Source organism: Centroberyx affinis, unplaced genomic scaffold (assembly GCF_046629955.1).
Source record: "Centroberyx affinis isolate AG114_WGS23_722 - 3 ecotype Tasmania unplaced genomic scaffold, CSIRO-AGI_Caff_v1 ptg000422l_1, whole genome shotgun sequence".
NCBI classification, from domain to species: domain Eukaryota; kingdom Metazoa; phylum Chordata; class Actinopteri; order Beryciformes; family Berycidae; genus Centroberyx; species Centroberyx affinis.
The window spans coordinates 62488-80924 of record NW_027279087.1 but is presented as its reverse complement, the minus strand read 5'-3'; the positions used below and the strand labels follow the sequence as shown (position 1 = coordinate 80924).

The 18437-nt window shown below is 38.0% G+C and overlaps 1 protein-coding gene across 1 annotated transcript; it reads left to right on the top strand.

The window, feature by feature from the left end:
* The first annotated feature begins 2799 nt into the window (after positions 1 to 2799).
* Positions 2800 to 18394, top strand: LOC139641985 (C-type mannose receptor 2-like). Its single transcript, XM_071516668.1, has 11 exons — positions 2800 to 2851; positions 3163 to 3228; positions 3648 to 3692; positions 4239 to 4435; positions 6943 to 7077; positions 7651 to 7762; positions 11118 to 11171; positions 12419 to 12537; positions 12920 to 13054; positions 13768 to 13879; positions 18366 to 18394. The coding sequence occupies exons 1-11, from the start codon at positions 2800 to 2802 to the stop codon at positions 18392 to 18394; spliced, it is 1056 nt and encodes a 351-aa protein (XP_071372769.1).
* The last annotated feature ends 43 nt before the right edge of the window (positions 18395 to 18437 follow it).

Below are 18437 nucleotides of genomic sequence, written 5' to 3'. Positions count from 1 at the left end.
TCTCAGTTGATGAAGTCTGTGGATTAGCACTTGAGATGCCCCTTATAGTCCACTAGTGGTGGGTTGAATGCATGTAGCTTGTTGACAATTTACAATTTCTAATTTGGCAGACGCTTTTATCCAAAGCAACGTACACATGAGGTTTTAATACAACACAAGCAAGGATCTAGTCAGGAGAGAACAACGAGAGTAAGTGCCATAAAGCTAAGTTCTGGTCCAACAGGACATAGGTGCTACGAGGCAATGCATAGAGGCAATGCATAGAGTGCATAGAGTGCATAGAGGCAGATAAAGAGTTTTTTTTTTTTTTGGTTACACAGTCCATCAGGTGAGAAGGTGTTCACTAAAGAGCTGGGTCTTTAGCCTTTATCTTTGACTGTTGGCTGTCTTGTTGACAGTCAACTGTCATTTTGTAGTCAACAGTGGGTTATCAAAATGAAGTGTCACCAAACAAGGCACTGGCCAAAATTTAGTTTGTTTTAGAAATCTGAGTCATTGGTATTGATCAACAGTCCCATCAGCCTCCTGCAGACAAATTATGGCCATTTTGTGGGGTGGATAATTAAAAATCACTAGTGGTGGGTTGAATGCATGCAGCTTGTCTGTTGAGACAAATCTTGTTGAAAGTCAGCTAACAGTGGACTAAATAAAAAAGACTGACCTAACAACGTATGGGCCAAAATTTATTTATCTAAAAAAATCTTAGCCAGTAATAGTTCCATCATTGGTATTGATCAGCAATCCCATCAACCTCCTGCAGATAGATTATGGCCATTTTGTTTTCATGTTTTAGTATTTTAACTTTATGCATGTATCACTTTGATCTGGATCTATTCATCATTAGAGGCATTCAGTCTCCACTCACACTAAATACACAGTGTTTCCTGTTAATCACTCACCAAGATTCATCCACCACAGTTCACAGTTCAAAATATTGTCGCATCACGTTTTATATCCCTTGGCTGTAGCTCATGTAGTTATTATTAACATTAGTCCTATTGATATCTATAACTATAAGCCTTTGACACATTAACAGGCTGTCAATAAAGGCTTATCTGACTGGCTGATTGGACAGTTTTTCTTTTCATAATAAGACAATAAAACAGAATTGCTCAATCTTTGCTTAGAAAATAGTATTAGTGTTTAGTAGTAGTGCATTCATTTATTTTTATTATTGAAAATATCAGTCAGTCAATTACAGGATTTTTTTCCCTGAAACTGCTAAATAATAAAAATAAAAATGAAAATGAAAATAAAAATAAAAATAAAAATAAAAATGAAAATAAAAATAAAATAATAATAATAATAAGAAGAAGAATAAACTTTATTTGTATAGCACCTTTCATACAAGAAAAGCAGCTCAAAGTGCTTTACAACAAAGAAATTACATGCACGAAGTGCTTCACATAAATCTTGATAATAATAGTGAAAATAAGATAAAGATGACAATAGAATATATAGAATGCATCTTCCCATGAAAATAGACATAGAATGAGCATAAAAACAGGGAGAGAATGCCATAATTAATGTAAAATAATATGGAGAATAAAACCCACTTGATAATAATAGTAAAAATAAATAAAGAAAAAAAATAGAGTACATAGATTGCATAAAATCAAGTCAAGTACAACATTTTAAAAGAAGTGCAGCAGCACATACATGCGAAGCAAAGTGCAAAAAAGAGTTTCAGGCCTGTATCAGGAAAGTCAGAGCTAGTTAAAGGCTGAAGTGAAGAGATAAGCTTTTAGCTTTCTTTTAAAAATATTCAGTGAGCTGGCTTCCCTGATATCTATAGGCAGTGTGTTCCAGAGCTTTGGGGCGTAATTGACAAAGGCTGCATCCCCGATTTTCTTTGGGCTGTTGCTGGGAACCTCCAATAAACCAGCAGCAGATGATCGCAGTGTTCTTGAAGGCAAGTAGTGAACAAGGGAGTTAGAAATGTAGCTTTGTATATAAGGAGGAGGACCTTAAAATCAACTGTAAATGTTACAGGAAGCCAGTGTAGAGCAGCTAAAACTGAACTAGTGTGCTCTCCCCTCTTGGTTCTGGTTAATAGCCGAGCTGCAGAGTTTTGAATGAGCTGAAGTCTCTCAGTGATTTTTTTTAGGGAGACAAGTAAAAAGTGCATTACAGTAATCGAGTCGGCTTGAAATAAATGAACTTTTTGCCCTGTCATGTAGCCTTCTTCAACACACAGTTGGTATCAAAAATGAAGTTACAGCTGCATACATAAAATGAAATAAAAGTGCAAAATAGCATAAAAACAAAAAGGAGATGTAAAGATGAAAATTAAAATAAAAGTTTGTTATTAAACTAAACATCGGCTCATCAGATATTTTAGTGTACAAGACAGATGCTTCCCCATAATCTTACTCTGAATATTATAAAAGACTCATGAACTGATCTGATCAGGAGGTGTGAGAGAGTTCTGCAGAACGATAAGTAAGTTCAAAGGAAATCACGTTTTCCTCATACTGCAATAAAGTAGCTAAAGAGATAAAACTTCCACAACAATGACGTCAAAAAAGTGGTTGAAATTTCTTTAGAAGCAAACTGTTATCACTATCTAGTAAATAATCATTTAAAATTCATGTGTGTTTCCTTGTTGTTTCTGTATATAAGTGCTCTTTTCTCCACAGCTTTCCAGAACCTACAGACACTCAGCTGAAATATTCACTCTAGCAGGTGAGACTTTTGGGTTATATGCATCTTAATAGGGGAGTTTTTCATCAGAGCTTGTGTTTGGATTTTCTGATTGTTTGATTTTCATTGCAGGAGTCCAGTTCACCACTGTAAACAATGCTGACCATTTTTCTTCTCTGCGCTCTGTTCGCTCTGAGCGGTGCAACAGGTGAGACTCACCAACACACAGAGCCTATCTCCCCCTTTTAGACTCTCAACCTGTTTGTTTAAACTGCAGTCAGGTTCTCATAGTTTTTATGCTTATTCACACATGATGAAATGAAGAGGACAACAAAATCAGACTCAGAGTGATGATGCGCTGTTTTCAGTATTCAAAAAATTACAAGATAATTAAACGTCAAAATTTCAAATGGGTGCCTGCATTATTTATGCGGGATAACATGTTAACTTGTTTTTATTGTTGTTGTTAATGGTGTTGTTGCTGCTATTTCTGCTAACACTCATCTTCTCTTACCTTAGAGCCCCAGGTGGAGACCAGAGCAGAGCAGCACCCCCCTCTGGATAAGGTCGTCTCTGCAGCTCATGGTACAGTCTCTCCTCATGTTATTATTAGTAATACTGTATATTCACACTCCTTCAGCCACTGGAAGGCTTTTAATCTCCCATGAGGCTTCGGTTTTACTTTGTTATATTACTTTAGAAAACACTGAAGGGGTTTGAACATTTTCCATGCACTAACCATACCACATTTAATATTCAGTCCCTTGTGGCACAGATCTGATCTTTTCATGTCAGCCTAAACAGTAAGAAACAACATGGAATTACATGTTTCTTCTATTAAAGAGCAACATTGAAAACCCAGCACAGAGCTAAAAATGTGATTTTCTTTCCTTGTGAATGCAGCATTGAGACAGTAACATGTGAGAATGTGTGAAGGACCGAGGAATTTAATAAAGTAGTTCTGGTAGATGGTTAACTGCTGGTCTGCTTGTCTTCTGCTGCAGATCCAATGGAGCAGATGGCTGCCGTTGAGCAGAACATGCCTCTAGGTAAGAGAGAATTAGAATTAATCCGAACCAAAAACACTCAATTAAAGTTCTTATTCTTCACTTTGGTTGTTTGGACTAAGCTGTACAATTTGAGATCTGAAAATATTACAAACTCTAAAGCAATGTCTCTTTAAAAGGTAATGCCCGCAAGAGGCTGGCATGATGGTTAGAGAGGCTGCCCTCAGTGTAGAGAGATGCTGGTTCAATTCCCTGTAGGGAAAGTGCACAATACTGCTGAAGTGCCCCTGAACCCATATATATGTACCAGTCTGCTCAATGGATACTGAAAACTGACTACTGTCAACGAAATACTGTGATACAACGCTACAAGGATTGCAGTTGCGGTTGCCTCTGTCCTTGTAAAACTAAAAAGAACAACATACCTACATTTGAGACCAGGTCCCAGTTTCACAAAAGTATTTTAGCACTAATATAATATTTTTCCATTGGTTTTGACTAGAGCAACATCTAACTGTAATGTGAAGATACATTTAGGGAAACCAGGCCTTGATCATCACTTAATGAGGCCACACTTTTCTCTTCCAGAGGAGAGGCCAGAGGAGCTTCTGGCTGAGGAGGCAGGAAGGCTGGAGGAAGAGGAGGCTCAGGCTCAGGAGGCAGCAGGAGCAGAGGAGCTGGGTGACGGTGTGGAGAGCAGGAGCGGCTGTCCGTCAGGCTGGTCCCAATATGGATCCAGATGCTTCGTCTTCTTCAGCAGCCCAAGGACCTGGCCAGAGGCAGAAGTAAGACCTGAAGGGGTTCATTCCCAAATTCTCTGTATCCATTTGAAATATAACGGTTACCTCAGTATTTCCTTATCCAGTATTACCTCAGTAAATAAGTCAAGAGATTTCATACACAGGTAAGCTCAATGTGTTTCACATTAAAAGCCAAAAATAGTGACAATAAACAGATAAGGAAATACAATGCACTTATATAAAATACAGTCCAAAAAAGTCAAAATACAGCTTTTAAAACCCCCTGTCCTACCCCTACAACAGCACACACACACACACACACACACACACACACACACACACACACACACACACACACACACACACACACACACACACAGTCTCACTTATGTCACTTTTGGGGTATTTACATAGACTTACATTCATTTCCTGGAGACTTACCCTAACCATAACCATAACCACTACTTGCCTAAACCTAACCCTTACTCTAACCTTAACCACTGACCCAAAAATCAGCTTTTCACCAATTGGGGACACGGCTTTTGTCCCCAATTGCACAAGCCGTCCCCAATCAAGTGGTCTTGAGTCTGGATTGTGTCCCTGAAAGTGACTTAAGTCATACCCACACACACACACACACACACACAGACTAAAGCAGAACCACACAAAGGCGCTAACTAGCTAAAGGCCTGAGGAAAAAGGCAGGTTGTAAGATGGCTCTTAAAAGAGGACACAGTTGTAGCAGATCTCAGGTTATTAGGCAGTTTGTTCCAAAGAATAGCACCAAAGTGACTAAATGCACCTTCACCTGATTAAAAGTTTTTTTCTAGGTACAGTTAGGAGATGCATGCCCGATTATCTGAGAGATCTCATTGGCCAGTGAGCAGGTCAGAAATGTATTTAGGACCTAAACCATTTAGAGCCTTGTAAACAAGCAATAATATTGAAATCAGATATATACCACAACACAGTGTGAGCTCAGTATAGAAGATCTGTCCTCCATTTTCCTAATCCCAGTTAGCACTCTGACTGCGAAGAGCACATTACAGTAATCTAATCTGTTGGAAATTAATGCATGAACCAATTTCCAGAGTCAGACCAGGACAGGAACCTTCTAAGTTTGGAAAGTATTTTAAATGGTAAAAAAAGATGTCTTAGTAATATTAGTGATGTGATGCTGAAAGTTAAGATCGGCATCCATAAAATACCCAGGTTTCTTACATCACTCTTTACTGTGCTTCAGAGACAATGAGCACAACATGGATTGGATCTCCTGCCTTTGTGCTTTAGGACCTACTACCAGGATCTCAGTCTTTTCTTTGTTAATTGTAGAGAGTTTTTGGACATCCAGTGGTTGATGTCATTGATTTACAGGACTAAGGTTATCTAGGGAAAGTGAGATGTACAGCTGTGTATCGTCAGCATAGGACTGGTAGGATACATTGTGATTCTGTATGATGGTACCAAGAGAGAGCATGTATAGATTGAACAGCAGTGGACCAAGAATTCACCCTTGTGGGACCCCACAGAAAATGTTGACTTCTTCAGATGTGAAATTGCCAAGAGGCACAGAGAAAGTCCTAAATATGATGAGAACCATTGGAACCAAAGGAAAGCAAGGTTGGAGACTGGTCTATAGTTGCTAGTCATGGATGGGTCTAGATTATTCTTCTTCAGTAAGGGTGTGATAACAGCACGCTTGAGAGAAGTGGGGAAAACACCAGACTGTAGGGAGGCATTAATAATATGCAATAGATGCAATAGAAAAATTACACATAGTGCCCAAAGTGGTACATTGATGTGAGGGGACAGAAAGGCTAGATTCGCCAATGCACAAGATGGAAATATTATTTCTAATAGTAGAGATTTCTTCTTGGAAGTAAATGGCAAACTCATTACATTTACTTGAAATGTTGCTGATCCTAACTTGTATTAACCCAGGCAGAGGACAATCTGACTGACTGGCAGAGTTAAAAGAGTACAATTTGTTTAACAGTACAGGCCTCTTGAGTGGTATAAAACTTTATTATAAATAAATTATAAAAAAAATCTTGACAATCCTAGAAAGGACAGCTAAGTTAGGTTTATTACAATGATCATTTAGGTGGGGTTTTGATAGGTGGGAGGTGAATGATGCAGCTACTTAGAGGGAGCGTGGTAGGCCTATTTCTCAGTCATCTAAGAGGGCAATAAAGATTATTTCCTCCTCAAAAGTGTTTTTTTTTTAATGAGTCCAGTGATAGTTAGTGGTAACTACCACCCTGATAAGAATACAATTCTGGGGGAAAAACTATTAAAAAAAAGTTACATTTAGAGATAGTGAATGTCAGCAGAAAATATCAGATATCTGCTTGACTGACAGTTGCCTTCCCCTTGAACTGCCAACTTTACAGCTGATGATGTCACTATGAAATGCATTACAGCCACTGAAGACATTTTTGCAATATTTCTTTGTTACAGAATTTTGCATTAAAAGTTTTGGACGTGCAGACTTTTGATGAGGCCAAACTGTGTCTTTCTGCATTAAGAGCGGTTTCTCTCTACTTTTACAGCGCTATTGTTTGCACTCTGGTGCCAACCTTGCCTCCGTCCACAGCTTGGAGGAGTACCATTACATCCAGGGGATCGTGAGGAGGAGCACTGGTGGCTTCCCCCGAACCTGGATTGGTGGCACTGACACAGCTCAGGTAGCAAACTCATCAGTTTACCCAGATCAATCCAGACATGTGTTGAGTGTGTTTTCTTTCTGTCAAACACATATGTATGGCAAAAAAAAAGATTTTGCCAGCAGAATGCTCAAGCTTAAGTATGAAGTGTTCAAATGTATTTATTCATCTGTCATGCAAATACACCCAGGGATCTCAAAATTCAGATCTGACCCCTCAGCTCTTGAAGTTTAGTCTCAGAGTGGTAGCGCTCATTTAGGATCGTTTCAGTCTTTGAGTTCACATACCAATGATAGAGCCTTCATTCTCTGAACAGACTGAGTAGAAGAACATTTTTATGGGAAGAAATGTAAAATCTTTTAAGTCTTCAGAAAATCCCTTTCCTTTCCCACAACATTTCTTCTGCAGATTCATTCAAATAAAACACACTGGCCAGTCAAGTGGATGTAGATATAGATGGTGTCTCTTGGAGCAGGTTTAAGTGTGATACAGCAGATTTACAGCTCGCTATGCAAAATACATCCGGCAATTTCAACAACTACAACTTTGTGCAAGTTACCAACAGTGATTCAATGATTCAATTTCTTTTAACAGGATCGCTTGTGGTTCTGGAGCGACGGTTCCAGGTTTGACAATCAGCTCTGGAACAGAGGAGAGCCCAACAACGCTGGAGGAAGAGAATACTGTATGGAGATGAACAGTGGAGGTAGAGTAACTTTTCCATCAATCTAAACCTCCCTGTCACAAGCACGCTTCTCTAACATCTAGAGTCGCAGCACATTTTTGGTTTCATCTGATCTAAAACCTGTCTCTTTTGTAATTTACAGCGGATAGCAACTGGAACGATCATGATTGTCGAACTCAGTTACCCTTTGTGTGTGCCAGAAGGCTGAACTGTTAAACTCACCCAAACAGCCACTGGAACCAACAACGAGGAGTGAGAACAGCAAATGGTGATACTTTTGTTATTAGTTTGTATAGCTGACCAGTATAGATGTTAAAGCAGTAAAGAAATTCAAGTTTTGTTGTGGTTCTTGATCTTCAGTTAAGTCTAAAGGGGGATTTTTTGTAGATATTGTAGAAGTTCTGCAGCTTTTCACTGCACTCTGACAAACAAAAATGAAGTTGTTTTATATTCTGTAATTATAATATTTTTATTGAAACACCTACATTCCTGCTACATTCCAGTTGTTACTTGGAAACATGTGATAGCTGATAGTCTGGGGCATTGGCAGTGGGACACACTGACACACTTTTTAAACCAATATACTGGTCGATGTCATGGTTCAAATTCTGTTCATAAAATTTACTGTCTGTCTCTCTTGCATCTTGCCTGCCACTTTCCACTGTGTATTATCTGGTAAAACAGAAATTATATAGAGATGATCGTAAGAAAAAGAAACATGGCACTGTTCAATAGTTGTCTTAAAATTGTTAAAATTATGTACATTTATATAAGTGAAATGGGTTTTTTTTTTTTTTTTACAGTAGACAAAGATGATAGTTTCATTTTCAGTAATGTTAAATGTATTGGATTCTCATTTTAAATAAAGGGGTTGGACATTGAATCCATGTTTGCATGTCTTTGTTGATAAGTGATTGTCTTTTTCACTGTGTAAAATATTCTGTCTGAAACTCAACATAAGAATAGAAATAGATGGAGGGAGAGCATCTCAAATGCAGCATCCATGACCTGTCTCCACATCTCATTTCACATTTCAGGCATTTAGCTGATTCTCTTTTCCAGAGCGACTGATGATGAGTGAGCAGGTAGAGGTTCAGTGTCACATGGCTGTAGCTGGACTCCAACCTGTGGCCTTTCCCTTACAGGACGGGTGCTCTAACCACTGGCCACACATCTCCATCTGCTCAGTCATCTGCTCATTCAGATACTGACATTTTCCTCGGTGTTTGTCAAATGCAAATACAAACCTGAATATGTTTCATTCCCTCCTCTAGCTGTGTTGCTTGTATAGTGGAGCCAACCTGGGCTCAGTACACTACCCAGGGGAGAACGAGCTCCTTCAGGAGACGACTACAAAGCAGACTGGTAGTTTCTCAAGTACATGGATTGAAGGGACTGATGCTGTTCAGGTGTGATGACCAGTGTGTTGTAGAGGATGGTCTTATTGGCAGCGTGGCGTAGTGGTTAGAGAGATTGTCCATTAACAATCTCAATATGTATCAGTAGATGTGGCCTTGAGTAACACATTGAACCCTTACAGCTAAATATTAAAAATTTAACGTGATTATCTCAGCTTGGTTTCTCAAACTTTCATGAATTGAGCATGATGTCTTAAAATGCAATGAAGTGTTCCATGCATGAAAAGTGAGAGAAATAGTTTTCCCCAACATGAAAGGATTAGGTTGAGGAGACACAACTAGAAACAGTTTGAGGGAGTAATGTGTTTCTCAGTTGATGAAGTCTGTTGATTAGCACTTGAGATGCCCCATATAGTCCACTAGTGGGTTGAATACATGTAGCTTGTCTGTTGGGCAAATCTTGTTGACAGTCAACTAACAGTGGACTATCAAAGTAACGTGTCACATAACAAGGGCCAAAATTTTGTTTTACTTTTAGAAATTTCAGCCAGTAATAGCTGAATCATTGGTATTGATCAACAATCCTATCAACCTCCTGCAGATAGATTACGGTCATTTTCTGCTATGGATCAGTAAAATTGTACAGTTTATTTTCAGGTCATGTTTCAGTATTTTAACTATTCTTGAAACATTTTGATCTGGATCTATTCATCATTAGAGGCATTCAGTCTCCACTAAGGAAATGCTCAGAGTTTCCTGTTAATCATTCACCAAGATTAATTGATTTCATTATTTTACTTCAGCACTAAAATCATGTTTTATATCCCTTGGCTGTAGCTCATGTTAAGCCTTATAATAAAGGCTTATCTGAATGGCTGATTGGGCTGTTTTTGTTTTCATAATAAGCCAATAACACACAATTGCACTTGTGTTTCCTTTGAACAGTACTTTATCTATCAAAGAGGTTTACGCCATGCAAGCTAATTCTTACAAATCGATCACTGGCATCAAAACCAAAATTGTTTAAGTTGTGAGAAATCTTTGTTTAGAAAATAGCGTTAGTGTTTAGTTGTAGTAGTTCATGCATTTCTTTTTTATTATTGAAAATATCAATCAGTTGAAGTTACAAATGAAGCTACAGCTGCATACATGAAATTGAATAAAAATGCAAAATAGCAGAAAAACAAAAAGGGAAACGTAAAGATGAAAGTTACAATAAAAGTTTGTTAGAATCAGCTTTATTGGCCAAGTATGTACACATACAAGGAATTTGACTCCGGTTTTTCGTTGCTCTTAATGTACCTACACAGAATATACAGCTAAAAACAAGGACGTTATGTTATGTTATGTTATGTTATGTTATGTTATGTTATGTTATGTTATGTTATGTTATGTTATGTTATGTTATGTTATGTTATTAAACTAAACATCGGCTCCTGTTGTCGAGAAAGCAAGTCAGCAACATATGTTTGACAGAACAGAATCAGATACAAGACAGATGCTTCCCCATAATCCTATGCTGAATATTATAAAAGACTCTTGACCTGATCTGATCAGGAGGTGTGAGAGAGTTCTGCAGAATGATAAGTAAGTTCTCTGGAAATCAGTTTATCCTCATACTGCAATAAAGTAGCTAAAGAGATAAAACTTCAAAACAATGACATCAAAAAAATCGTTGAAATTTCTTTAGAAGCAAACTGTTATCACTATCTAGTAAATAATTATTTAAAATTCATGTGTGTTTCCCTGTTGTTTCTGTATATAAGTGCTCTTTTCTCCACAGCTTTCCAGAACCTACAGACACTCAGCTGAAATATTCACTCTAGCAGGTGAGACTTTTGGGTTACATGCATCTTAATAGGGGAGTTTTTCATTGGAGTGTGTGTGTTTGGATAACTGCATATCCAGTCTGCTACTTTCACACACAAGGAGTTGATATTGATTCTCTGATGTGTTGTTTTCTTATGATTTTCTGATTGTTTGATTTTCATTGCAGGAGTCCAGTTCACCACTGTAAACAATGCTGACCATTTTTCTTCTCTGCGCTCTGTTCGCTCTGAGCGGTGCAACAGGTGAGACTCACCAACACACAGAGCCTATCTCCCCCTTTTAGACTCTCAACCTGTTTGTTTAAACTGCAGTCAGGTTCTCATAGTTTTTATGCTTATTCAAACGTGATGAAATCAACAACAACAACAAAACAACAAAATCAGACTCAGAATGATGATGCACTTATTCAAAAAATTACAATATAATTAAAGGTCAAAATTTCAAAGGGGTGCCTGCATTATTTATGGGGGATAACATGTTAACTTGTTTTTATTGTTGTTGTTAATGGTGTTGTTGCTGCTATTTCTGCTAACACTCATCTTCTCTTACCTTAGAGCCCCAGGTGGAGACCAGAGCAGAGCAGCACCCCCCTCTGGATAAGGTCGTCTCTGCAGCTCATGGTACAGTCTCTCCTCATGTTGTTATTAGTAATACTGTATATTTACACTCCTTCAGCCACTGGAAGGCTTTTAATCTCCCATGAGGCTTCGGTTTTACTTTGTTATATTACTTTAGAAAACACTGAAGGGGTTTGAACATTTTCCATGCAGTAACCATACCACATTTAAAATTCAGTCCCTTGTGGCACAGATCTGATCTTTTCATGTCAGCCTAAACAGTAAGAAACAACATGGAATTACATGTTTATTCTATTAAAGAGCAACATCAAAAACCCAGCACAAGCTGCTAAAAATGTGATTTTCTTTCCTTGTGAATGCAGCATTGAGACAGTAACATGTGAGAATGTGTGAAGGACCGAGGAATTTAATAAAGTAGTTCTGGTTGATGGTTAACTGCTGGTCTGCTTGTCTTCTGCTGCAGATCCAATGGAGCAGATGGCTGCTGTTGAGCAGAACATGTCTCTAGGTAAGAGAGAATAGCTTGGACAGCGACTTGAATTCATCCGACCCCAAAACATTCAATTAAAGTTCTTGTCCGACTACTGTCAACTAAATACTGTGATACAACGCTACAAGGATTGCAGTTGCGGTTGCATCTGTCCTTGTAAAACTAAAAAGAACAACATACCTACATTTGAGACCAGGTCCCAGTTTCACAAAAGCATTTTAGCACTAAGATAATATTTTTCCATTGGTTTTGACTAGAGCAACATCTAACTGTAATGTGAAGATACATTTAGGGAAACCAGGCCTTGATCATCAGTTAATGAGTCCATACTTTTCTCTTCCAGAGGAGAGGCCAGAGGAGCTTCTGGCTAAGGAGGCAGGAAGGCTGGAGGAAGAGGAGGCTCAGGCTCAGGAGGCGGCAGGAGCAGAGGAGCTGGGTGACGGTGTGGAGAGCAGGAGCGGCTGTCCGTCAGGCTGGTCCCAATATGGATCCAGATGCTTTGTCTTCATCAGCAGCTCAAGCACCTGGCCAGAGGCAGAGGTAAGACCTGAAGGGGTTCATTCCCAACAGCTACCTCAGTATTACATTACCTAATATTAATAAATAAATAAGGATTATTTTATCATCAAAAATGATATTTTGTGAGTCCAGTGATAGTTAGTGGTAACTACCAACCTGACAAGAATAAAATTCCAAGAGAAACACTAAATACTTATAGCCTATTTTATTTTTTTTTATTTTTTGGTATTAAATGGTTAAATTTCAAGATATTGAATATCAATATCTGCATGACTGATGGTTGAAATATGTACAATATTTCTTTGTTACAGAAGTTTGCACTCAAAGTTTTGGAAGTGCAGACTCTTGTTGAGGCCATACTGTGTCTTTCTGCATTAAGAGCGGTTTCTCTCTTCTTTTACAGCAACATTGTTTGCACTTTGGTGCCAACCTTGCCTCCATCCACAGCTTTGGGGAGTACCATTTCATCCAGGAGACCGTGAGGAGGAGCACTGGTGGTTTCCCCCGAACCTGGATCGGTGGCGCTGATGCCTTTCAGGTAGCAAACTCATCAGTTTACCCAGACCAATCCAGTCTATTGTTGAGTGTCTTTTCTTTCTCTCAAACAAGTCTGTATGGCAAAAAAAGGCTCAGGCTAAAGCGTGAAGTGTTCAAATTATTGAACACTTCACCAGATGACACCAGATGGATTATTTATCCATCTGGTGTCATGCAAATACACCAGGAGTCTCAAAATTCTGATCTGACCCCTCAGCTCTTGAAGTTTAGTCTCAGAGTGGTAGCGCTCATTTAGGGTCATTTCAGTCTTTGAGTTGTCTGACAAATATATGAATTCAAACAAACATGAAGACAGGCAGCAGAGCTTCTCGGCCTCTGTCCCACTTATCTACACTGAGACTAATGACAGCAGAATTAGGGATAACACACTTAAATTCCCCCCATCCAAAATGCAAATCAAAAGTACAGTTCACATACCAGTGATAGAGTTTTCTTTTGTCAAGTCTTTTTTTTATTCTTTAGAAAATTGGTGCATATTGTCCTTTCTCAGAACATTAATTCTGCAGATGCATTCAAATAAAACTCACTGTCCAGTCAAGTGGATGTAGATATAGATGGTGTCTCTTGGAGCAGATTGAGGTGTGATACAGCAAATTTACAGCACGTTATGCAAAATACATCAGGCGATTTCAACTGCTACAACTTTGTGCAAGTTACCAACAATAACAAGTGATTCATTTTCTCTGTTAACAGAACTTCCTGTGGTTCTGGAGCGACGGGTCCAGGTTTGACTATCAGCTCTGGGGCAGCAAAGAGCCCAACAACTATGGAAACACAGAACACTGTGTTGAGATGAACTATGGAGGTAGAGTAACTTTTCCTTCAACCCGAACCTCCCTGTCAAGCACACTTCTCTAACATTTCTCTTCTGACCAACATTGTTGGTCTTCTCACTTCACTAACACAGAGTTACAACACATTTTTGGTTTCATCTGATATAAAAACTGTCTGTTTTGTAATTTACAGCGGAGCACTACTGGAACGATGTGAATTGTGGAAGTCAGTTTCCCTTTGTGTGTGCCATGAAGCTGAACTGTTAAACTCACCCAAAGCCACTGGAACGGAGAATGAGGAGTGAGAACAGCAAATGTTGATACTTTCTGTCAGTAGCTTGTATACCTGACCGATAAAGAAGTTCTTGATCTTCAATTAAGTCTAAAGGGGGATTCTTTGTAGACTGAGCAATTCTGCAGCTTTTGTTGTTTTACATTCTGTATTTTTTTTTAAACACTTACCTTCCTGCTTTTGCCTCTCAGGGATAAATCATGTTTTTGAATAGAATTGAATGGCATTTCGATCAGATAGCTGATATTCTGGGGCATCAGCAGTGGGACACACTGACTGGACGATATCTGATTTTTAAACCAATATATCGGTCGATGTTATGGATTCAAATTCTGTTCTTAAAATTTACTGTTTGTCTCTCTTGCATCTTGCCTGCCACTTTCCACTGTGTATTATCTGGTAAAACAGAAATCATATAGAGATGATCTTAAGAAAAAGAAATGTTGCAATGTTCAATAGTTGATCGTGTCTTAAAATTGTGGACATTTATATCAGTCAAATGTCTTATTTACAGTGAAGAAAGATGATCATTTCATTTTCAATAATTTTAAATGTATTGGATTCTCATTTTAAAAAAAGGGGTTGGACATTGAGTCCATGTTTCCATGACTTTGTTGATAAGTGATTGTCTTTTTCACTGTGTAAAATATTCTGTCTGAAACTCAACATAAGAATAGAAATAGATGGAGGGAGAGCATCTCAAATGCAGCATCCATGACCTGTCTCCACATCTCATTTCACATTTCAGGCATTTAGCTGATTCTCTTTTCCAGAGCGACTGATGATGAGTGAGCAGGTAGAGGTTCAGTGTCACATGGCTGTAGCTGGACTCCAACCTGTGGCCTTTCCCTTACAGGACGGGCGCTCTAACCCATTAACAGTGACTTTAAATATTAATATTCAAACTGGAAATCACCACTCATACCGCTGCTAAGTCTCCTAGCAGACACTTTGTTTAGCTACTGGTCAAGAACTATATTGGTTGTTAGAAGAAAGAAGCCACGCCTAAACATGCCTCATAGCTGTTCTAAAATCAATGTAAAGCATGACCTCTTGTGGCTTATGAATCCAGCTGCTGTATTTTTATTAATAGCCCAGAGACCGGGCCTGGTGCTGAGGTAGGTTTGAATTTTCAGATGAAAGAAGCAGGAAAATAGCTGACAAGGCAGAGTGCTTTGGCTTGATTTCAACTGTCACTTACCTAACCCCAACTAACTGATCCTTACCTGATTTTCCTTTATTGCCTCAGAATGCTATTTCTTATTTTTATGAAAATGTTTTGTAAAAGTTTTCAAAATACAAAATTCATGTATTTCTTACATTAAAAACTAAAGAAACTAAACCTCGGGTCTGATAAAAACTGCAACAACAGGTCATATGTATGGGGAAGAGAGTAAATTCAGAGGGTCTTGTTATGAAGCCAGATTTATGAAAATATAAATTGACGAGAAATGACAGAAATATAAAACTGCATATGTTTCGTTCCCTCCTCTAGCTGTATTGCTTGAGCAACACAAGTTCAGGCAGGAAACTCCAGCTGGCTGTCTTCAGCTGATTGGACTAACTCAGCAGCACCTTTACAAGTGAACCAAACACACACACACACACACACATCCTAATGTCAAACCTTTTAAATGACACATTCTCACTCTCTGTCTAGCTCACCATGCAGACTGCCACTCTGCTGCTGCTGTCTGCTGTCATGAGTCTTGTTGCTTTTTGTTCACCAACCTCCTCCCCAGTTCCACTAGATCTGCTTTTATTTACTTTATTACCTTACGTGATGTACTCCCTGAGGTCTAATGTGCAGCAGAGAGCCATGAAAGCAGATCTACTCTGCCAAAAGCTGCCTTTCCTCTGTTCCAAAAGGCCGATCGTGTAACTCTCCATGACATCAGCTGGAAAAAACTTAAAATATGATTGTATTTCTGATTTTATCTTTCAGCCTCCATCTTTGAAATACTGAGACAGATGTGTGATAATACTATAGTTTTTGTGGATGAGAGAAATATTCAACTCAATTCAGCTAAATTCAGATTAAAAGTCAACAAGAATTGGTTCAACAGACTATCAGCCAGGTATTTTCAGTTGATTCTCACAAACTGTTCGACACACTATCTATTTATGTTAACTACCTGTGAGCTGATTGTGAAGTATTCTTCCTCAAATTACTATAATTAGACTGTTGATAGACTGTCAACATCCTCCGTTGAGGTTAGGGTTAAGTTTAGGCACATAAAAGAACATAAAGGAAGGTTAAGGAAGGTTGAGTTAAGGTTATGCTTAGGTTTAAGGTTAGACACATGACAATTTGTTAAAGTTAGGGTTATAGGACAGTGAGACAATTGATTCATAAAACAATTTCATATGTAGGAATGTGTTTCTCAGTTGATGAAGTCTGTTGATTAGCACTTGAGATGCCCCTTATAGTCCACGAGTGGTGGGTTGAATGCATGTAGCTTGTCTGTTGAGACAAATCTTGTTGACAGTCAACTGACAACAGTGGACTATCAAAATAACGTCCCACGTAACAAGGTATGGGCCAGGATTTCTTTTTTCTTAGAAATCTCAGCCAGTAATATTTTAGTCATTGGTACTGATCAGCAGCCCCATCAACCTATGGATCAGTAAAAATCGTATTTATTGTTTAGTTTCAGTTCAAGTTTCAGTATTTTAACTTTATGCTTGTATCACTTTGATCTGGATCTATTCATCATTGAAGGCATTCAGTCTCCACTCACATTAAGGAAATGCTCAGTGTTTCCTGTTAATCACTCACCAAGATTCATCCACCACAGTTCACAGTTCAGAGTATTTTACTTTAGCACTAGAATCATGTTTTATATCCCTTGGCCGTAGCTCATGTAGTTATTATTAGAATTAGTCCTATTGATATCTGACTACTATAAGTCTTAATAAAGTCAATAAAGGCTTATGTGATTGGCTGATTAAGCTGTTTTTCTTTTTGATAAGGCAATAAAACATAATTGTCCCTGTGTTTCCTTACACCCAGTGGTGGAAGAAGTATTCAGATCTTTGACTTAAGTAAAAGTAGCAATACCACAGTGTAAAAATACTTTGTTACAAATAAAAAGTCCTGCATTCAAAATCTTACTTGAGTTAAACAAAAGTATTAGCATCAAAATATACTTAAAGTAGCAAAAGTGAAAGTACTCATTATGCAGAATGGCCCATTTCAGAATCATATATATCATGTTTTTGGACAATAATTATTGATGCATTAATGTGTTCATCACTTTAATGTTGCAGCTGGTAAAAGTGGAGCTAATTTAATTACTTTATATACTGCTGGGTAGCTTAACCTGTAAAAATATATCATTATTTATTTGTTGATTTATAATTTGTATTAATAATCTAAATCTGCAAAGTAACTAGTAAATAAAGCTGTCAAATAAATGTAGTGGAGTAAAAAGTACAATATTTCCCTCTGAAATGTAGTGGAGTAGAAGTATAAAGTAGCATGAAATGGAAATACTCAAGTAAAGGTGTGTACAAGTACTTCTAAATTGTACTTAAGTACAGTACTTGAGTAAATGCACTTAGTTACATTCCACCACTGCTTACAACAGTTCTTTATCAACGAGATTTACACCATGCAACCTAATTCTTACAAATTGATCGCTGCCATAAAAAACAAACTTGTGTAAGTTATGAGACATATTTGCTTAGAAAATAAATAGTAGCCTATTAGTGTTTAGCAGTAGTGTGTTTACATTTGTTTTTTAATTACTGAAATTACCAATCAGTGGGTTTCAGGATTGTTTTCCCAAAACTGATAAATTACCACTTTCTCAACACACACCAGTTAAGTTGCAGCTGCATACATGAAATAAAAAAAAAGAAGCAAACTAGAAAAACAAAACGGGAGACGATGAAAGTTACGGTAAAAGTTTGTTGTAAAGCAGCTACTGTTGATGAGACAGCAACTTCTAATATTTTTGATTTAAAGCCAACACAGTCCAATGTGCAACAGGAGAGTCAGATCTTTTAGTGTACAAGATAGAACGATGAGGAAGTTTTCGGGAAATTAAGCACTTTATCCTCATACTGCAATAAAGCAGTTACAGAGATCAATCTTGCACAATATTGACAGTTAATAAATTAATTGAAGTTACCGGAAGAAAACTGTCATCCAGTAAACAATTACTTAATATTCACGTGTGTTTCCCTGTTGTTTCTGTATATAAGTGCTCTTTTCTCCACAGCTTTCCAGAACCTACAGACACTCAGCTGAAATATTCACTCTAGCAGGTAAGACTTTTGGGTTATATGCATCT